The 22,690-nt window shown below is 43.9% G+C and overlaps 1 protein-coding gene across 3 annotated transcripts; it reads left to right on the top strand.

The window, feature by feature from the left end:
• Positions 1-12,812: 12,812 nt before the first annotated feature.
• LOC136518615 (uncharacterized) lies at positions 12,813-22,066 on the top strand. Of its 3 annotated transcripts, XM_066512288.1 has the most exons (10): positions 12,813-12,941; positions 13,026-13,241; positions 13,511-13,571; positions 13,790-13,826; positions 17,751-17,828; positions 17,946-18,018; positions 18,409-18,448; positions 18,626-18,671; positions 20,627-20,738; positions 21,550-22,066. In XM_066512288.1, the coding sequence occupies exons 1-10, from the start codon at positions 12,891-12,893 to the stop codon at positions 21,886-21,888; spliced, it is 1,053 nt and encodes a 350-aa protein (XP_066368385.1). In that variant the 5' UTR covers positions 12,813-12,890; the 3' UTR covers positions 21,889-22,066. The 3 variants fall into 3 exon arrangements, with proteins under 3 accessions (XP_066368385.1, XP_066368384.1, XP_066368383.1); XM_066512287.1 differs by lacking the exons at positions 20,627-20,738; positions 21,550-22,066 and adding an exon at positions 18,917-19,379 and having other exon boundaries at positions 18,626-18,692; XM_066512286.1 differs by lacking the exons at positions 12,813-12,941; positions 13,026-13,241; positions 13,511-13,571; ... (3 more) ...; positions 18,409-18,448; positions 18,626-18,671 and adding an exon at positions 19,747-20,384.
• The last annotated feature ends 624 nt before the right edge of the window (positions 22,067-22,690 follow it).

Here is a 22,690-nt window from a genome sequence, read left to right as displayed (position 1 = left end):
TGCACCGGACGCTGGTTTCTGTGTCCGGTCAAACTGATGGGTCTGCACAGTGGCTAAGGGTTGAGCACCGGACGCTGGCTGCGTCCGGTCAAGGTGGACCAGACGCGTCCGGTCGAAAAAACATGCCTCGGGGAGCTTACTGGAAACGACCGAACGCTGGGGCTTCAGCGTCCGGTCAATTTTACCGGAGCGTCCGGTCAGCTTCATAGCCGTTGAAATCTGACAAACAGCGTTTGAAGCCGGTGACGCGTGGCGTCCATCGGGCGACCGGACGCTGAGGGCCAGCGTCCGGTCAGTATGACCGGAGCGTCCGGTTAGAGCGCGTTTTGCCCAGTGAAGGGGTATAATGGCTCTATTTGATGGGGGCTCTATTTATAGCCCCATGGCCGGCTCAAAGAAAAGGTCTTGCACATTTTCATTGACATAACAACCTTGTGAGCTTAGCCAAAGCCCTCCCACTCATCTCCATCATTGATCCATCATCATTGTGAGATTAGGAGAGAATCCAAGTGCATTGCTTGAGTGATTGCATTTAGTGGCACTTGGTATTCGTGTTGCGCTACGGATTTCGCTTGTTTCTCTTGGTGGTTGCCACCACCTAGACGGTTGGAGCAGCGGTGAAGGATCGGCACGAGTTGGTGATTGTTCGTGGCTGCCTTCGGTGATTGTAAGGGGAGTTGTACCTTCCCCGGCGGAGTGCCGAAAGGTAACTCTAGTAAATTGCTCGTGTCATTGAGTTACCTCACTTGTGGGTCGGTTCTTGCGGTGTCCTATCGTGTGGACGAGGTTTGTGAAACACCTCTTAGCCGCCGAACCACCAAGTGTTGGTCGACACAATGGGGACTAGCGTGTTGGCAAGCACGTGAACCTCGGGAGAAAATCGATTGTCTCTTGTCTTTGGCATTCTCCCGGTGATTGGCTATATATTCATCTTGTGATTGGTTCATCCCCTACACGTCGGTATAATCACTCTACTCACTTATTTACATTCTTGCAAACTAGTTGACACAAGCTCTTTAGTGTAATTAGAATTGAGAGCTTGCTTTATTATTTATATTCATCTAGTTGAGCTCTTTAGAGTAGCAAGGTTGAGAGCTCTTAGTGAGTAATTACATAGCAAGTTTGTGTGCCTAAGTAATCATTGTAACTAGAATTGTTGGATAGGTGGCTTGCAACCCTTATAGAGCTAGAGCAAGTTTGCATTACGCTATTTGTCATACTAATCAAATTGCTCTAGTTGATTTGTAGATTTTTAAATAGGCTATTCACCCCCCTCTAGCCATATTAGGACCTTTCAAGAAGGAGAAGGTTCGAAGAACGTTCACGTTGCGGACGCAAGTGGTGTGCACGTTGAGGATGTCAGCAGCAGCAGTGAGCTGTCTATGTCCACAGCAAGTGATGCCACCATCAAAGAACCAAAGACCACCGATGCCGAAAGAAGAAAGGCAAGAAAAGAAAGAAAAGCCACCAAGATCGCAACAAGAGAAGCTAGAGAAAAGAAGAAGGAAGAGCAGCGGCTCAAAGACATGAAGAAGAGAAAAGAAGCTAGAAAAGCAGCGGCTCTCTGGAAACTGATCCATTTTCAGCCAATTTTGGCTGGGTTGCGGGGCCCGTTTTCTTCTACTTATTCCTTCTCTGGCCCCCGACCCAACTCTCTCCTTCTCTCCCAGCCGACGCTAACACCCGTGCTTCTCTCTTCCTCTCTCTCAAGCACGCGCCGCCGCCGTTCTTCACGACCTGCCACCCCAGCAGTGCCGCTCCTGCAGCCGGCCTAGTCCATTCTTCGCTGGTCACTACAGGAGGCTCTTGGCTGAGCCGTTTCTTCTCTTCTCCCTCCACTCCAACGGTTTGGAAGCAAGGTGAAACCCTAACCCCTTTTTCGATCTATGCAATGTGAAGCTTTTAGTCATGGATTTTAGTTTCTAGGGGGAGTATGAAGGGTTTAGAAAGGTTTTTGATGATTGATTCGAGTTGATTTTAGATTTCACCGGTTGGATGATTTTGGGGAGAGCAGCAATACCGCCCATGGGACCATTAATGGCATCCCTAGCAGATTCTAACTGCTGTACTCAATCTCACAAATCCGATGAAGTTTAGAATGGATTGGATTCATTTATCAAAAATTGTTACTAAAATTTTCATACTCAATCTTTCAAATTCATGGCTAGGGTTTCATGTATTCTTTGCTTCGACTGTGATTTTGAAATTGTGATGATGAATAGATAATGTTGGAAATAGGATTTAGCCAGAATGAGAAAATCGAAGATGAAATAGTGAAGCAACTGAGGGTGCCAGTGTTAGCCTTAGGGGGCGGCAGTGCCGCCCTACCATGCTGATTCCAAATCCAGCAAAGCTTCCTGATTCATCTTCAAAATTCTTTTTCTCATTAAAACCTGCTTGCAGCTATGTCTAACTCATTATCTTATACAGTTTCTTATCAAGTCTTATTTAATTGCAGAGATGGACCAAGGAAAGAGGAAAGTACTAACAACCAAGCAAAAGGTCAAGAGAGGCAGGGGACAGGCAAGCTATACTCACAGAGACAGAAATCTTGATGAAGACCTTGCTGAAGAGGAAAATATTCAGAGGATGGGAAGAACCATTCGTGTGTGGCCTGATTCTCCTTTACATCTTTTAGAATTTGATAGCAGCTACATGAGAGATAACACTAATAGGTTTGACCTCATACCTTCACAAAACAGTTATGGTCATAGAGTTGTTGATTATTCCATGAGTTGGAAGAAGACATGTGAAGCTAGAGAGATTGATCCATACTCCTCTGACAGATCCGATGGCATTGATTATAGATTTTGGAATGCTTTTCAATCTGATTTTTATACTATAGCCATTCTATCCAAGTCAAAGGGGAAGATTAGCAAGATGCAGTACATTGACTTTGGTGACTTGAAGAGCAGGAATGATCATCAGTTTGCTACAGCAATCAAGACCTATGACCGCTTTGAGATGACAGACATCATGAGTTTCAGGTATAATTAGAACAGGGAGATTCTTGCTCAGTTTCATGCCACTTACTTTTGGAACAGGAAAATGGATGAGCTTCATTGGATGACTGATGGGCGACATTATCGCATTGATTTTATCACCTTCTGTCGTATTCTTGGCTTTGGTCACATCCACAGGGGATATGAGAGGATACATAATGAGTGTCGTTTTGAGCCAATGGAAGTAAGCTTCATGTGGAAGGATCAAAATCTTGTAGTTCCTAATTGGTCAAGGACAAAGCTCAAGAGCTTCTATTACATCATGAATAATCTCTTCAGGATCACTCTCAACCCTAAAGACAATGCAACAGATTTGAATGGCTATATTACTAATGTGTTGTCTAGGTTTCCCAGCAGTGAAAAGTTTAATGTTCCAAGATTCATTTGGGTTGAGCTAGCTTATGCCATGGATGATGGGAGGAGATCTTTGTCCTATGCTCCTTACCTCATGTTTATGATTGAGAGAATGACTGGCATGTGGTTCCCTAAGGATTGTGAGCATACTATTTATAAGATCAAGAAGACCCATGGTGGCTTAGGGGGACTTGGTTTAGCTACTCAGCACACTAGTTCTAGAGGACTTGGAGGTAGTGGGGCAGCAGGTCTTCATCCTTCTAGGGCTGCACAAAGAGATATTCCTGAGCCGTCTAGGGCTAGGAAACAAAAGAAGAAATCAAAGTGGGGAAAGATGAGTGCATGGATGAAGGCAATCTTTGCTCATTGTGCATATACTTCACAGACTGTTTATGAGGATAGAATAGAGAATAGGGAAGCTATGAGGCATGCTAGGGAGATGGTAGGGCTACCACCACTTCCACCAGTGCAGTCGCCACCTCGGTTTCCTGACTTGCCTCGCCTTTCTTCTTCTGATGAGGAGCAGGATCAATCACATGAGCACCATGATGAGCAGCAGGATTATCAGCAGCATGAGCACTCATATGAGCCATTTAGTCAGTACTATGGATACCTACAGGGGCAGCATTTTGAGGAGCCTTCATTGCAGTAGGACCTTGGTGCAGAGATTCACCCTACTAAGGCCGATCCATAGGTACAGGTAGCTTTGCTTCGCACATACTCTAGGAGACCGCGTCCTTCGACGAATCAGGCAGGGCCTTCTACTTCGGTTGGGGCTGCACCACCGCGACATTCAGCATGCTTCACTTCGCACACCCATGTTGCCGGACGTGCCCGCGTCGACTTCGACAGTGATGAGTGACTTCTCTTCTTTTTCTTCTCTTTTTGGTATTTGATGCCAAAAGGGGAGAAAATTAGAGGGGTCAATAGTTTTTTGAGTTTTTTGACGCCATATGTTCTTTGCTGCTACGCTTGATGTTCAGATCCATTAAGAGTAGTTAGGTTGTGAGTTTAAGAGTCGCTCAAAACTCTATTTTATGAAATTATACTACTTTATGACTTAATTTGCTTCGGATATAGACATGTATTCATAGTTATTGTTTTAGCTTGTCATACTCTTAGATTAAACTATTTTATATTCATATTATCTGCTGTAGAAATCTGATTGCTATCTGACTGACATGGTCAGGACGGCAGTGCCGCCCTGTGCTGTATCAGCCAGAATCTTAGGTGCCTGAACTGATATAAATTGTTATATGCATCATGTTTATTCCTGTGATACTTTGTTCAGCACCCCACAACAGGCATGGATGTAGGAGGAGGTTCCCCATCACACCTAAAATGTGAATCATGGCCTCTTATATCAGATTGAGAATTCAAATCTCCATTCACATATTTAGGGGGAGGCTCCTACACCCATGATTCGAAATATCTCAGTTTAGATTTTATATCATTTGTAAGCTCTAATTGGGTTGTCATCAATTACCAAAAGGGAGAGATTGTAAGTACAATCAAGTCCTATTGTGGGTTTTGGCATTGATGATCACCAAATTAGAGGATTAATAAGATTTATCAAGATGACAAGCAGTGAATCAAAGAATGAGGATGATGTACAGGTTGTAGGAGTCGTAATTACAAAAGGTGGCCAGACCAAGCTCAAAGAAGGTTTAAAATCTTTTATGTTCTGAATTTGAGTTTAGGAAAAGCCGTACTATCAAGAGGAACTTTAGGACAGTTGGTCAACTGTTGAATCAAATGCTCTAATTCACAGATTTATATCCTCCCACCTAGTCAAAACAGTCAGCCAAATTTCATATCATACTACCTGTTTTGGCTAGGGCAGCAGTGTCGCCCTGTTAAGAGCGGCAGTGCCGCCCTTAACTGACCGTTGGGCTCGAGGAGGTATTTATATCCTTCAGGCCCGGCCCACAACGGTCATCTTCTTCACTGAGTCACTCTGCTCGAAAACAGACAGAACCAAAGCTCATCCCTCTCCTCCATTGTTGCTCCTCCATCCCTCAAGCTAACCCTTGATTCCAACCATCAAAACTTGAGAGAAAAGACAGCAAAACTCGATTGGAGAGGAGATCCACTGATTCTCAAAGTCTAAGAGCATTTGGTTCACGTTTGGCCGGCGGTTCTAGGGTTTGTTACTCTTGGAGCTTGCTCCTAGCCGGCTAGGCGTAGCCCTTGTGCTTGCCAACTCGTGTGGCAGCCTTGGGAGGTTTGTAACCTCACTTGAAAGCTAAGAAATCACCCCTCACTTCAAGAGTTCACTCTCATAATTTGAGAACGAGGGTAAAGCAAGCCTTTGTGGCAAGCTCAAGCCTTTTGTGGCTTCCTCAACAATGTGGACTTAGGCAAACCTTAGTGGTGAGCTGAACCACAGGATAAATCTTATGTCTTGCGTGCTTCTTCTTCACTATACTTGCTGTTTACATTATTGCTAGCTGTTGTTAGGGTTTAGTTGCTCGATTCACCTTTGTGTGAAGTTTCTGTGGTATCCAGTCTTCGAACTGGATCTTGACTCTATATTGCAGGATTAAGCAGCTAGTGGGGTCAGGTTTATCTATGTTAAATCTCAACTATGTTAGAGTATTTTTCGTAGAGCGGTAGTGCCGCCCTGTAAGGCTGGCAGTGCCGCCCTCTGTTCCAACAGAGTTTTAAGTTGAATTTTTACAGGCCTATTCACCCCCCTCTAGGCCTTCTTTATCTTCCAGTAGATCCTACAAAAATGGTGTTGAGCTGTGCTAGCTGCTTTTTGCATGACGTCACTAGGTGAAACGCCGTTTTCGCTCAAGCGGAATGGCAAGCGCCGGTCTTTAGTTGCCTTCAGCGAAATGGCGCCATAAGTTGCAAATGGTAGAGCTGGACGATGGAGGACCACATGGGGTTCCAAGGGTTCGACCCTGCCCCCAACAACGAGAATTCTATTGGACTATATTATCCTCAACCCATCTAGGTGCTCTATTATCGACAACCTCTATGGCGATGTCGGCCTTACTAGCTAGTCTCAAGATTGTAGGGGCGGATCCAACCCTAAGATCCATCAATATCACCTCGACTACACCATAGATCACCTTCACATATGAACATCAATTTGAAATGAAAATCACAGAAAATTATTATTGCCCTATGACAATATTGAATATGGCTAGCTTCGTCCCTACAAGATTGTCATCAACACCTATGACTATGACAACTGGGCGCCTTCACTGTCAAGGACCCTACCAAGGGGAACCGTGGCGCGTGTGTTGCTAGGCAGGCCGTCGAGACCACCTATAGAAACGAGGCATTTTTCTAGGGGCGATTGCCATGGAAATTGATTTCAAGGAGCGGTCTATCCTTAGAAATTGATTTGCAGTGGTAGTTGGAACATGATCCATCCATGTAAATATTATTTATAAATTAACAAATACATGCAAAATTAAACTGTGGGGACCTCTCCCACAGTATTTGCGTCAAAACAAATACATGCAAAAAAATTTATTTTTTTAAATATGGGACAAACCCACTAGCTAAGCACTGTAGTGTTACCCTAGAAAAACGATTTCTAGTAGTGTGTTGCTGGCCCCTTCTACAACTATTTATAGGAGCGGTCATAATTACCATCACATCTGGAAAAAAAGAGAACAAGATAGCTTATGAAAAAAAATAACAAGATGCCTCTAAAATTCATTTATGTAGTAGTGTTTGCATGGCGAGGCAAGGAAAGGCTAGCTCCACAAGTTTTTCCGTGTCTCGTTGGCTTCTGCATTGTCTAATACAACGAAACCATGCTTACCAGCTAATGTTGCATTGGGTCTACTTTAAGTAATGTACAAGATTACATAATATTCACTATGAGCAACCAGACACAAGCAAAATGCACTCCATAGTTCTAGATACAGGATAACGTAAGCAACCACACATGCCTGAGTATTTTAGAGCATCTCCAAGAGTACCTAATATTTTCTTCCAAAAAAACATGGAGTTTTACAACTCCTAAAAAAGTATTGAAAGGAATAAAGAAGGCCATCTCCAAGAGTTTCTAATAATCCACTCCTAAAATATAGAAGATAATTTTACGTCAGAAATCCTATACTATTTCTAAATTATACTAGCCACTTTTATATAAGTACATTTGCATCAGGAACTCTTTTTTACTCTATATTCTTTTCACGCCATTCCACCTTTAGATTGGCCGACAAACACGCGCAGGGAGGGAAGATACGCGCGACTCGGAAGCGCGTAACTTTACGCGGAGCAGGGTGATTTTTTTCAAGTTCTAAAAAATTAGGAGGATGGATTAGAAATTGTTGGAGATGATTTTTTTCTCATCTTACTAAAAACCAAGGTAGGAAGGGATTTAGGGAACTCTTGGAGATGCTTAGAATGGTAAAATGATTTCTAGGGTTGGTTTTTGTTAACGCTTCTAGAAATAAGGCATTCATTGTGGAAGTTGACATTACAAATATCCCATATAAATCGATTTGTAGGGATAGTTGGTAATTAACATGGTCTGCCCCTAGAAATCATTTACCAATAGCTAAAACATAGTGATAAAGATAGTTTTTTAATCATAGGATAAGCCCATTAGCTAAGCACAACAGTATTACCAACCACCATGAAAAATCTATTATAAGGGGCAGTTCATTAACTGGGCTCCTCTCCAACCTTTTACAGGGGACCAGTAAAATTACAACCATGTTTGAAGAAACGTGGTGCGCCTTTAAATTCGTTTAGTAGTAGTGTTTGCATGGGAGCAAGGCGATACTAGATCCACAAATGTCTGAAATAGGCCATACAATTTCATTAAAATTGTACTGATATCTAGTTTGAAACAAAGAACTATCCTTACTTTTGACACAATACTCATATATTAAGTTTTGTTACATAGGGGAAATGATTCTATTAAATCATGAGAACAATTACATCTTTGTTTATATCTAACTCTCTGGACAATAAGAGTGACACACATGGGTAAATCCAGAGTTACATAATGACATTCTTCACCTCCAATCTATATCCTTGACGATTGTTAGTTATTCTGATATGTCAAAACTCAACGACCCCAGGTTTCATGCCTAGATATATATATTTGCACGGAAATTCTCTTTGCACAGAAATTCTCTATCTATATACATAATAATAAAGAGGCAAAATTTCTTCCCATTTTTTGGTATGGCCTCTCCTAACTAACTTCATAAATGTGAAAACGGACTCTATTATGCGTCTACAACCCTCCCATTTTATATGATATATGTCGGGCTTGATAAATAACCTAGATAGCTAAGAATCCTAATCCAAATAGATTCTTCGGATTCTAAGTAACTAAATAGGAATCCTACTCAAAATACAGAAAAGATAAGAATAAGAGGCAAAATTTTCTTCCCATTTTTTGGTATGGCCTCTCATAACTAACTCCGTGAATGTGAAAACTGACTCTATTATGCGTCTACCACCCTCCTATTTTATATAATATATGTTGGCCTTGATAAATAACCTAGATAGCTAAGAATCCTAATCCTGATTCAAATAGATTCTTCGGATTCTAAGTACCTAAATAGGAATCCTACTCAAAACACAAGAAAGATAAGAATAAAAATTAGACAAATTTGGATGTACCTATATCTATTTCTACTACTCCATCCGTCCCGAAATAAGTGATATTTTGGGTTTGTCCTAAGTCAAACTATTTCAAGTTTGACCAAATTTATATAAAAAAGTGCTAATGTTTAGGATACCAAATAAGTATTATTAGATTTATCATGAAATGTATTTTCATATTCTACCTATTCGATGTCATAAATATTGATATTATTTTCAATAAATTTGGTCAAACTTGAAATGGTTTGACTTATGACAAATATAAAACATCACTTATTTTGGGACAGAGGGAGTACCATTCAGGTCTCTTTTTTTCCTTTTCTGTTTTCCGTCGTTGTCCATTTTTGTTTTTCTTTCCTTCGGATGGCCACTCAACCTTTTTTTTCCTTTTTTGCTTTGAGTCCATCCCAATTTTCCTTTTTTATATCTTTTCTGGTATTTTCTTATTTTTCTTATAAAAGATAAAGAAAATATATCTATTCTATCTATGTCCACTTCTAGAAGTTTGTTTAGAATGATTCTCACATCTTAATAAATTAAAATAGAGTTCTAACTCAATTCGGTCACGTTAGCTCACGTAAATGCAGGTCATAGCAGCTTATGCCAAAACAGTCGACATTTCCCCGATGCCAAAAAAATCACCCGTACATCCATTGCGGTGTTTTTTACTTTTTCTTGTAAAACTCAAAATAAACAACAAATACAATTTTATGGGTCTTTGAACCATTGACATTTTTCTATGAAACAAAGATTTTCACCAAAAGTTGTTGATGTAGTTTTTTATTAGAAATCAAAATTATTCTTATTAAAACCTAGATTAGCAAATGGTCCAACTAATCAATGTGTGAACTAAAATCTTTTAAGTAGTTTGTTGTCTAATTCAGTCTAAAAAAATATCAATGGACACATCAATTGTTGACACGTCAACGACTAACTACTTGCCGACTTTAATTAAATATTAAAACTATAGATTTTTATAGGTCCTCACGATATTTAATCGTTAAAACACATGAATAGTATGAAAATTAAAGTTAATAAGTTACGATAAGACGTATAAATATTTCCGTTCCTTGCATTGGGAAAAAAAAACAAATCTATCAAGATTGTACTTTAATTGGATACATGTTAATAGGATATTGATGTATCGTTACCAACATTGGCCTCGTTCGCTTCGCTGAAAAAACAAACCAAAATACTGTTCCAGCTGATTTGTTGTGAGAGAAAAACACTGTTTCAACTGAAAAAATAAGCTGAAAAGTACGGATTATAAGAGAAGCGAACAAGACCATTAACTTATATTATTATATATGTCCGTTCATTTTTTTCATATATATATATGATAGTTTTTTCTCCTGTTATAACGTATGTGCATGTTTTACTAGTAAGAAAAAAAGGCCCAACAAGGGATCAACGAAGCCAATGCCATTGAGTAGCCCATGAGACAAATTTATTCAATCTAAATCTTATGATGATTAGACTGGATGAAGGAGAGTCCCCGTTCCTGTTCACCACCGACGAGGCTGGCCACATGAGGAGAAGGGGACCGGCAGTGATGGTGCAGAGGAGCCTAAGACTTCAGCATGCAATAGGAGGAGACGCCGGTGGCTCTACGTATTCAATAATAATATATATACATACAATCATATATGTTAATTTAACGCTAACGGGAAAAGATTAACATGGCAGCGACAACAATGAAACGTCACAAAATCCAAAACTTGCAGTTGGTCTTTGCTTAGACCTCAATTCTCCGGTAACATAACAGCCACATATTCCAGTTTTCCACCGCACCTGCCTGCACGCTGCACCCACGTGCACCACGGCCCGGCTTATAAAGCGAGGCGACGGACGAGGGATCCCACCGGCCACGTGAGTGCGAGCTGGCGGCCCGCTGCCGTGTCAGGCGTCATGTGAGGGGCGGGGTCGCCGCGGACGTGACGCGACTCCCCGTCCCCGCCCGTCCGCGCGCGGTACGGGTGGCGGTGGAGTCGTGGGCTTCACTGCACCGGAGCCTGGAGGTCAATGCAACGCAAAGCGTCAGGCGTGGCCGGCGCCGCCCGCTCGGCTTCGTCTCCGGCTCCACGCCTGCTCTGTGCGCACGTGTACGTACGGGGCGAGCGCGACGAAGCCCATGCCGCGATTCATCGCGCGGCGCCTGCTACGTGCTACCCGGCTCCGCCCCGTCAGCCACGCCGCGTCGCGCTAGAGCAGTAGCGTGTGCAGGCGCGACGCTAGAGCGTCCGAATCATCCTAGCTACTAGTACTACTACAATGATTGTGAGAACGAAACCAGCGGACCATGTGCATACATGTCGAGTAGCAGGGGTGACGAATGCTCGACAAAATGTTGGAGGCTCTGATGAGTGACGATAAGCAATAATAATGCTTCTTTTAGCGCCGTCGTGCCGATTTCCTTCGAATTTTCGGTGAGAGCAGGTACACAACGGGTAATGCACTTCGATGTCTTTCAGCGAGCGAGTGCTATGTTTCCTCGCGGAGGGTGACACTGACACAGCACACAGTTTGTTGACAAAAAAGGAGAGAGAGCTGGGGCTGGGAGTTTGGTCACGGTGCTCTGAACTTCGCTTCACGATCCCGATCCGACACGAAGCTCTGGCTCTCCGGTCTCCGCTAGCTTTTCTCCCGACGCGATCGATCAAAGAGCGCTTTCGCGTCTGAAAACGAACGAAGCGCACAGCAGCGCACCGCAGAGAGTTCGAGCAAATTAGGCGGTATACGTGCTATGCGCCGAACTTGCTTTCCGCCGGACTGGATTGCCTGCCCAAAATCAGCAGTACTCGCGTGCAACGACTGGATGCACGCTTAGTATACGCGTACCACGTCTCAGGCTACGTGTAGTGCATGCGGTTCGGAGCTGCAATTCCAAGTCGTGAAAACATAACGTAAAAAGAAAGTCCTATCAGCAAAGGAAGTGATATGGGAGATTCTGAAACTCACTGAAAATATTCAGTCCCAAGTAGCTATCTTGCTGTACCTGTGGTGGTCAGAGCGGTGTGGTATACGTGAAGGGGAATTACCAAGAAGTACAACAAGCTTAGCGCTTTTGATCAAAACTTATGCTGATGAAACATCAACACTGAAACAGCCGGTGGTGCCACCCCCTCAATTAAAGGCAAGATGGAGGAAACCACCTCAGGATGTGGCGAAAATAAATTGTGATGGGGCTTTCATGCAGGAAGAACGATCGGGAGGCTGGGGCTTTGTCATTCGCAGCTCTGAAGGGGAGGTCATCTCTACAGGTTTCGGTAATTTGAAAAGAGTGCTGGAACCCTTCCATGCGGAGATCATTGCTTGTTTACAGGCGGTGCAAAGAGCAGCTGATCTTGGTCTACAAAACGTCATTCTTGAAATGGATGCATTGATGGTAATCCAGGCAGCTCTGTCTTCTATTTGATGATCGAAGCTCGGCTAGTGGCCGGTTTGGTGTGGGAGCTAAAAGCATTGTTGCGCTGTAATTTCAGTTCTTGGGTAGTAGCTCATAATCCAAGGTCCTGTAATCTAGTTGCTCTTGGTTTGGCGGCTTTAGGTTACAAGTTGAGTCCGGATACTGCTGTCTTTGATAGTATCCCAATGTGTATCTATGAACTGTTGGCCAATGATTTGGCCCCAGTTACTGAGTAATGGATTTTCCATGTTTAAAAAAAAATCGACCTTCATTTCTTTTTTTATTCGGGGAATCATATTCTACAAGTGGCTTTTGTATATATAAAAAAAAGGCTGTACATGAACCGTAAAAAGATGAATGTGCTGTTCATTCCGGCCTTCATACTGATGCCCAGCCCATACGGCCCAAGTGCACAAGCAGCACATCCCATCCATTGGACGACCCAACAAAACTGGCAGACATCCGGCCCACGCAGCAACCCGTTATCGACAAGCACATCTCTCTTCTTCCCCGGAACCGACCGGAGCGCTGCATCCTCCATGGCTCCTCCGCCGCGGCGAAACCCGCAGCAAAACCCCACCCGGAGGAAGGTACGCGCGCACGCACCACCCAACGGGCCCCGTACTCGCCGTCAGTTCCGGAACCCTAACTCTCTCGTCTACTCCCTGTCGCAGGGCGAGGAGCCGTGGCTCACCGCGAGCCTGCGCCCGGCGAACTTCCTCCCGGGCCTCGCCATCGGGTTCCTCCTCGGCCTCCTCCTCGACCTGTCCTCGTCGTGGAGACCCAAGTCCAGCTCCCCGCCGGCTCCGGCCACGGCACCCGCGCGGGGCTCCAGCTCCAAGCGGGCGTCGGGGAGTTCGTTTGCCTCAGGCGGCGAGGAGCTTAAGATGGTAAGTTGCGCTGCGAGTGTACCGCGTGAGTATACGTGACGGGAGCTCTTCGTTGCTGCAGCTACTTGTACCGCCTACATCTGATTGATTTGGCTCCTAAAACTGAAACATCACCATTTGCCTTGCGCTTTATCGCTTCCGATACAATTCCATTGCGAGGATTTACGACGCTGGTCGTCTGAATTTTGTTTCAAGTATTGCTGCTTTGTTTGAACTTCACACAACTCTAGAGTTGAGCTCGCTCTCATTAATGACAATGCGATGTGCAGGTTTTAGTGGTACGCCAGGACCTCAAGATGGGGGCTGGGAAAATAGCTTCTCAATGTGCCCGTAAGTTCATCTCCAAGTGGACGCATGCTGTTTATTTGGTGCACCTCTTTTTCTTTGCATTATCCATAGGTTTTTGTACTTCGCTAAAAAAAATGTATAACCTATGTGATTGCCTAATCTGCAACCGCCAAATCTTAGCCAGAGCAGCACTGAACTTTTGCTATATGTACTGAACTTTTGAGCCAACTTACACCTCATTCGTTGCTAATCTCTTGCAGATGCAGCGACTGGCTTGTACGCCGAGTTGTTGTCAAGGTGTTAATGCGGTTTGCACTGTTTCTTCATTAGGTAGTTTTAGTTGGAGGATGTCTGATGTATATTTTTCTCTTCATAGGCATAAATATTCCTTTATAATGTTACTGTACACTATGTAGGCTTGAATTTGCGTAGATACAGATGCTGGCACTCATTGATTGATTTTGAAAAGCTTTGATTGAATAAATGCTGTTCTACTCATCAAAATAATGTCGAGTATATTTCTGCATGGGTACTGGGACCTTTCTTTATTGGATTGAAGGCTCACAAATTGTTGTAAAAAAAAAGGCTCACAAACCATTTTATCTTGCCTGAGTAGCTGCTGAGTTTTAACTACTGGACACTGCAGCATTGTGTTGTCCATATGGCCTTAAGCCCTTGACACTCTCATCACCAATCTGTGGAGTCCTCGGACTCCCAGAGCTAGGGCCCCATCACCCATCTATAGAGCTAAGGCCTTAACTATTTCACCATCCATATCAACAACAACAACAAAGCCTTTAAGTCCTAAACAAGTTGGAGTAGGCTAGAGTTGAAACCCATCAGAAGCAATTAAGGTTCAGGCACGTCAATAGCTGTCTTCCAAGCACTCCTATCTAAGGCTAAGTCTTTGGGTATATTCCATCCTTTCAAGTCTCATTTTATTGCCTCTACCCAAGTCAACTTCGGTCTTCCTCTGCCTCTCTTACTATCCTGGCTTAGGATTCCACTACGCCCCGGTGCCTCTGGAGGTCTCCGTTGCACATGTCCAAACCATCTCAACCGGTGTTGGACAAGCTTTTCTTCAATTGGCGCTACCCCTAATCTATCACGTATATCATCATTCCGAACTCGATCCCTTTTTGTATGACCGCAAATCCAACGCAACATACGTATTTCCGCGACACTTAGCTGTTGAACATGTGGTCTTTTCGTAGGCCAACATTCTGCACCATACAACATAGCAGGTCTAATCGCCGTCCTATAAAACTTGCCTTTTAGCTTCTGTGGTACCCTTTTGTCACATAGGACACCAGACACTTGCCACCACTTCATCCACCTTGCTTTGATTCTATGGCTAACATCTTCATCAATATCCCCGTCCCTCTGTAGCATTGATCCTAAATATCGAAAGGTATCCTTCCTAGGCACTACTTGACCTTCCAAACTAAAATTTTACTCCTCCCGAGTAGTAGTGCCGAAGTCACATCTCATATACTCAGTTTTAGTTCTACTGAGTCTAAAGCCTTTGGATTTCAAAGTCTCCCGCCATAACTCCAGTTTCTGATTCACTCCTGTCCGGCTTTCATCAACTAGCACTACATCGTCCGCGAAAAGCATACACCAAGGGATGTCCCCTTGTATGTCCCTTGTGACCTCATCCATCACTAAAGCAAATAAGGGCTCAAAGCTGACCCTTGATGTAGTCCTATCCTAATCGGGAAGTCATCCGTGTCTCCATCACTTGTTCGAACTCTAGTCACAACATTGTTGTACATGTCCTTAATGAGCCCGACGTACTTCGTTGGGACTTTATGTTTGTCCAAAGCCCACCACATAACATTCCTTGGTATTTTATCATAAGCCTTCTTCAAGTCAATAAAAACCATGTGTAGGTCCTTCTTCTTCTCCCTATATCGCTTCATAACTTGTCTTATTAAGAAAATGGCTTCCATGGTTGACTTCCCGGGCATGAAACCAAATTGGTTCATAGAGACCCGCGTTATTGCTCTCAAGTGATGCTCGATAACTCTCTCCCATAGCTTTAAGTATGGCTCATCAACTTAACTCTCCGGTAATTCGTACAACTTTAAATATCCCCTTTATTCTTGTAGATCGGTACCAATATATTTCTCCTCCACTCATCAGACATCTTGTTCGATCGAAAAATATGGTTGAACAGCTTGGTTAGCCATACTATAGCTATGTCCCGAGGCATCTCCACACCTCGATTGGGATACCATCCTGTCCCATCGCCTTACTTCCTTTCATCCTTTTCAACGCCTTTCTGACCTCAGATTCTTGGATTCTCCGCACAAGGCGCCTATTGGTGTCATCAAAAGAGTCATCCAACTGAAAGGTTGTGTCCATATTCTCACCATTGAACAATTTGTCAAAATACTCTTGCCATCGATGTCGGATCTCATCCTCCTTCACCAAGAGATGCTCCCTTTCATCTTTAATACACTTAACTTGGTTGAAGTCCCTTATCTTTCTCTCACGAACCCTAGCCATTCTATAAATGTCCTTCTCTCCTTCCTTCGTATTCAAATGTTGGTAAAGATCCTTGTATGCTCTACCCTTTGCCACACTTACAGCTCGCTTTGCAGTCTTTTTTGCCACCTTGTACTTCTCTATGTTGTCCACACTCCTGTCATGGTACAAGCGTCTATAGCATTCTTTCTTCTCCTTAATAGCCCTTTGGACTTCCTCGTTCCACCACCAAGTATCTTTAGCCTCGCGTCCACTTCCTTTGGTTACTCCACACACCTCTGAGGCCACCTTCCGAATGTTGGTTGCCATCTTGTCCCACATGTTGTTTATGTCGTCTTCTTCCTTCCAAAAGCCCTCTTTGATAACCCTTTCCCTGAATACCTCTGACGTCTCCTCTTTCAGTTTCCACCACTTTGTTCTTTCAATCTTAGCTTGTTTATCCCTACGGGCACGCACCTAAAAACGAAAATCTGCCACCAAAAGCTTATGTTGAGAAACAACACACTCCCCTGGTATCACCTTGCAATCCAAGCATGCTCGTTTGTCCTTTCTTCTTGCGAGGACAAAGTCAATCTGGCTACAGTGTTGTCCGCTGCTGAAGGTCACTAGATGAGATTCTCTCTTTCTAAAGAAAGTGTTGGCTATCATCAGGTCAAAAGCTACCGCAAAGTCCAGAACTTCCTCCCCCTCCTGATTCCTACTACCATACCCAAAACCTCCATGAACTGCCTCGAAACCTGCGCTTGTAGTACCTACATGCCCATTAAGATCTCCTCCTATAAAAAGCTTCTCACTACTAGGTATAGCTCTAATCAGGCCATCTAAGTCTTCCCAGAACTGTCTCTTAGCACTCTCGTCGAGGTCTACTTGGGGGGCATACGCACTAATTACGTTCAAGACCATATCACCAACGACAAGCTTGACTAAGATAATCCTATCTCCTTGCCTTCTCACTCCCACCACACCATTCTTGAGGATCTTATCAATCAAAACTCCTACTCCATTTCTATTCGCGACTGTCCCTGTGTACCAAAGCTTGAAACCTGTATTGTCCACCTCCTTCGCCTTCTGACCCTTCCATTTAGTCTCTTGAACGCATAATATATTTACACGTCTCCTAGTCGCGCTATCAACTAATTATCTTAACTTACCTGTAAGTGACCCTACATTCCAACTACCTAAATGGATCCTAGTTGGTTCGACTAGCTTCCTTACCCTTCGCACCCGTCGACTCAGATGCAAAGACCCTTGCTCATTTTTCACTACACCCGGGCGCCGATGTAGCGCGCCACTAAGGAAGCGACGACCCGATCCTTGGTCACTTGACACCATGCCCAGATCACGACACGGCGCGTCACGGGGGTGACGACCCGGCCCTTGCCCATTTAACACCATACCCGGGTTCCGATATGGCGCGTCGCTAAGAGGGTTACGCCCCAACGATTTTCTTTCGGGTTCCATATGTGATCTTAAATACAGTACTGAAACCTTTTCTGTTCATTATGTTGTAAATCCTCCATACAAAAAGGTAACTGTTCAAACAACTAGTGGTGTGGTGGATGTAGACTGAATTGAAATTAAATGGATGGAAAGTGCAGGCTTCAGTAATCTTATTTTCCCACCCTTACATTTTCCTGTGAAGCCTTTGCCAAATAGCTATTTTATGTACCTTGTCGTCAGTATTTGGTGAAAACTGAGCTCCCCCAAACTCATTTTACATATCTTCTGTAGCAATCGGGGTTTACTGAGACAATGGGAACAACTTGGACAAGCTAAGATTGTTTTGACATGCAAGAATCAACAGGAAATGTTAGTCCTTTGCTCTCATAATACCTAAGTTTCCATAGAACATGTTTGCTTGGTGGTGATGTGTAAATTTGTATTTTACTTTATAAGCATGCTTGTTCCCCTGTGGTCTATTATCAGGAACAGGCTAAAGGAAACTGCAGAACATCGAGGTATTCCTACATTTATTGTTGCTGATGCAGGCCGCACAGAGGTTAGTTTCATGCTTATGCGGATCTACCTACTTTGATACGTAAAACTAGCCCTCCTGTCAGCCTTCACAAAAATCAAGAAAACAATATCCTTCTAAATTTCGGATGGTTTAACATATCTAAGTGATTCTTAATTTGAAAATTAGTATTTGATTTATTGTAGATTGGGTAAATTTTTTTTACTAAAATGATATACTTCAACCATTAGTTCCATGCAAGGTTTTTTCATTCCAGATACTTAACTATTTTTGTGCCTATGTGCCATGTGATGAGTTTATGGTGTGCCATTTCTATCTTCTGTGCTCAGGAAATGGGCTGGCACGGACATCAATATTATCAAACATTCCTACTACTATTTAGTGTTTACCCTCATCGATTTTTTCCTTGTATAGGTGTTGGCTGGATCCAAAACAGTTCTTGCAATAGGACCAGGTTAGATTCTCAATCAGAAGTTCAGACTTTTTTTTTTTTTATCTCTGCAGCTATATTTTAAGTTGCAAGTTTGAACTGTATGTTGGAATTCGTGAGTCCCATATATTTCCCTCTGTTTGTCAATGCGACAAGAGTTTTTCATGACCTGAGGATTTTCCTTGAAATTACCTTGTGCAGGGAGGAAAGCTGACATCGATTCAGTTACTGGGAAACTGCGTTTGCTGTGATCTGCATCTCGGAGATGGTCAATCATCTGTTCTTATGATTTCTTCATATGATTGTTTTACTGTCATGCCAACATATCTGATTATTAACTGGACCTCACATGACCACTAATTTGAGAGCCCTTTCAAAAATCATAGTAGCAAAAGTACTTGATTATTTAAATCCCATCTTAATGCAGCAATCCGAATCACTTAATGTGGATAATTACTGCTAAAATGGGTTTTATGTTTTCTCTCTCTCCAGAGTATTGTCTTTCCACTTGAAGAGCCCCGCGGTCTCGTTTAGCATCAGAAACAGTTGCCTGCTCGGGTTGGTTGTAGCCGTTTGAAGGTTAACCTGACGATTATTCGTGGAAGTTTCCGTTTTTAGGTGGCCCATCTGAAATGCCATTGCTTGTAACCATGTATCCATCTTGTTGTATTTTTATGTCTGAGAAGTATTTGTAGTTTCGGATTAGGTATCATTCCACTCTAAGTAAGGGATACCTGGACCTTGTGCCAACAGGAAACTTCAAGCATGTCTTAACTCTCGTGTAGAGGGCATGGTAGCCTTTCTCGTCAAACATTCGTAGCATAATCAGTTGCATTTCTGTTGGATGTTGTGCGCGCCTTCCTAGTTCCTTCAAAACGGCAGGGCACGCAGGTTTCCTGAACTATCATGAAGTGTTCCTGCTGATTCTTTCCTCGACCGTGCGAGATTCCACGAACGGGACTCGATGTACCTTCTCAAGTTTGCATGTTGAGAAGCAAAGAACTTACTTGGATCATACGTTGCGTCGCGAAGAGTGGCATTAAGTTTGTACACACTCCGGTACTAGTTCAGAGCTTGGGAAATATACCTTTCAAACCAATGCAAACTTTGACAAAATATGCAGAAGTTACAACAGCTAGTATGACCGTACGAGTCCTGCTGCATTGAAAGTTCCGCAAGTCCAATGTGAATTCGGGCTGGCCCGTGCCAATTTCCAGCCTCGCAAGGCACGGAGCGGCCCAATAAAGGCGAGCAGCTGCAAGTCTGCAGCCAGGCAAAGGCATCCGCGCACCTCAACGACGCTCGTCGGCCAACCTACCAACGCTCCCCAATACTCCCCCCCGCAGGCCCCGCTTTCCACTGCAGCAGCCAGCAGGGCCAGCAGGAGGGAAAGGGCGGACCAACTCCGAAGCCCAAACCCTCAACCCCCAGCCGCGCCGCGCCGCCCGCCCATGGCCTCCTCCTCCCACTCCCTCGCCGCCTCGCGGCGCGGCCGCAGCACGCGGCAGGCGCCCTTCTTCCGCGACCTCGCCACCCCGATCCCGTCCCACCGCGGCGTCTCCCGCTTCGCCTCGGGGGCTTCCCCCTCCGCGGCCCCCTCCGCCACGCCGCCGCCGCCGCCCATCTTCACCCTCGACGACCGCTACGCCGCCGCGGACTTCTCCCCGGACCCCACCGCCTCCGACCTCCTCCCCGTCGCGTCCTCCCCCTCCCCCCGCGCCGCCGCCAGCCGCTCGCCGCCATGGGACCTGTCCCGGGGCAAGGTGTCGCTCTCGCCACCAGGATCCCCCATGGATGGGGTCGTCGAGCCGGCTCGGAAAGAGGTGCTCGCTTTGCCGCCGCCCGCGAGCCCTGGCGCCCCACCTCCTGCCACGACAGCGGAGGCGCAGTCACCGGCTAGGACGGAGCCAGTGGCGAACGGAGGGGAGGTCGAACGGGAGGAGTGGGTCACTGTATTCGGGTGAGCAAATATTACTTATGCTCTGTTTTGTACTGGATTATTAGCTTATAAATGTGTTGGCAGACGCTTATGAACACGGTAGATTTGGCTAGGAGGCTATGATAAATGTTTATCATGAGTTGACACGCTCCTTGCATTTTTCTTGCTCCCTCCCTCAGTCCCTCGGCAGTTATTTGCTAACCCGAAATTGTAGGCGCCTTGTATGATAAATTGATTCAGTTCTGTTGGTGCTTTTTCTACAGATTCTCTATTGGAGATACCAACCTTGTTCTTCGGGAATTCGAGAAATGTGGAGTAATATTGAGACATCACTCTGGTCCAAGAGATGGAAATTGGATCCACATATTGTACCAGGTAATGATACATTTAACTACTGTTGTGCTTCCATTTTCTGTTCTACCATTTAAATTTAATTTCATGTACCCAGGTTTCACATAGTAGTCATATTAGCTCAGGCTGCTCTGTAGCTTGCCAGTGAACTGAAACAACTACATAAACTGATTTGGGCTCCCCCATTAGGTTGAATAATGTTCTTGTACCGGTTTAATATAGTGTCAATTTTTAGCTGCACAATATCAACACCAAGTTTTATCCGCGTGTGTAAATGACGTGGCATATGGTTTTGGTTATCCCTTGAACCAGAAGCATATAGGTAACTTAGTCCTGGTCTCCTGGATAGGTTTTTAGCATAACATGCTCAAGGTCACAACTTTACTTATGAATTCTCTAAATTCATAAAATGATGCATTGTTATGTGTCTGCTGACGATGGGTTTACAAATATCCTTGAAAGATGCTGGAAAACATATAGAAATGTCATGTGCTTTCTGAATTCCCTTGGCACAGCCAAGTTATGAGGCTTATCCAAATAGCAACTCTTCTGAGCTCTTGTTGTCATCAGGTCTTCAGGTAGTTCTTTTGTTGGTAGTGTCAGTTTGCTTTATGTATTTTTAAATTAAAAACGTGTATGGTGGTCACTATCAACTCTACCTTTCTAGATGTATTGTTCCTATTGTTATTTCTGATTCTCTTAATTTTGAGATGTTAGCATCTCTGTTTATTTGACAATATTGTCAGTTCTGTTCTTTACATTCATCATAGTAAATGTTTCTACATTACTAGTCCTAATACTGACAAATTTCACCATCATGTATGTGGTCCTGAAGCGCTCTTATGATGCTCGAAAGGCCCTTCAGAAAAATGGTATCCAACTAAGCAGCGGTCTGATAGTTGGAGTAAAGCCTATTGATGCAGTGCACCGGCAGCAGCTGGACGAGAGTTTCGCGCGAAGCAGTCAAGGTGGATTTATGGTTTCCTTGCCTTCAAAGTCACTTGGCTTGAGGAGCACAGGTGCATCGCACCAGTTAGGAGCCTTGCCCCGCCCGTATGACCCTAAAGCTAACACTAATGTTAGCCGAGATGCAGGCCGTCGTGCAACTAGCAGCGTTGCTGCACCAGCAAAATCAATTGTAACCAATGTGATGGATTTGATATTTGGCATCTGATATGCAATGAGGACCAATGCATCCGGGACCTTCTCTGTTTCCTCTGTTTACTTGTTCGACAATGCCAGCATTCCAAAGATTCAGCAGCAAATTTTGCTGAAGTTTGAGAGCTTACAGAGTGAACTTTCTTTCGGTGATGTAACATTAAAATTATGCAATTTTCCACGTTTATTGTACTTATATGTTGTCTCATGGTATGTCCATATGAGGGCAGTTGTATGTTAATGGCAATGCTATAGCTCTTGTTGTGGGCGATTTTTTATATTTTTAACTCGTTCGTGTATTTTTTTTCTCTCCTGTCGTTTAAGTGTTACCTTGCTTCTGCCTCTCCCTCGGAAGAGGTGCTGCTGTAATTTTCGAGAAGTCATATATTGCTCAGGCCAATCCAAATGAAAGGTTTCATTTTTTTCCCAAGTGGTTCGTATCATCTAGAATGCTTTCAGTTAACGAAGGAAACACTGGTCTCAAATACTAAATAGTGTTATTTTGTGGCAAGTTTTCTTTTTTTGCTCTTTCGGTTTCCAAAAGTGCTACATCATCTAGAGTGTTTTTGAGTTAGAGTGAAGTGATCCTCCCCGGTGAATTGTGTCATTTTGTTGTTTCATGGCTTGGTAAATTGTAATGCACTTCCGGCTGAAACGATGCTAGTTTCATAAGGTTTCAAGGTCTTGGAAACATTATTACTCGCCGCTTCACCTATAGCCTGTTCGTTTAGCTGTGGCTTGTCGTAAACGATTGTAAATTTTTAGCCGGAACAGTATTTTTCTCTCACACAAACCAGCCAGCAGTACTTCTTCACGAA

This window comes from Miscanthus floridulus, chromosome 17, assembly GCF_019320115.1.
Source record: "Miscanthus floridulus cultivar M001 chromosome 17, ASM1932011v1, whole genome shotgun sequence".
In the NCBI taxonomy this organism is placed as follows: domain Eukaryota; kingdom Viridiplantae; phylum Streptophyta; class Magnoliopsida; order Poales; family Poaceae; genus Miscanthus; species Miscanthus floridulus.
Note: the sequence above shows the minus strand (reverse complement) of the source record. Positions and strands in the feature narration are given on the sequence as shown.

Bases quoted from the DNA above. Each gene is read 5' to 3' on its own strand.
- LOC136518615 (XM_066512288.1), top strand. From the start codon at position 12,891: ATGGCTCCTCCGCCGCGGCGAAACCCGCAGCAAAACCCCACCCGGAGG. The intron at 13,572-13,789 runs GTAAGTTCATCT...AATCTCTTGCAG, and splicing joins AATAGCTTCTCAATGTGCCC to ATGCAGCGACTGGCTTGTAC. The intron at 18,019-18,408 runs GTTAGTTTCATG...TTCCTTGTATAG, and splicing joins CTGATGCAGGCCGCACAGAG to GTGTTGGCTGGATCCAAAAC.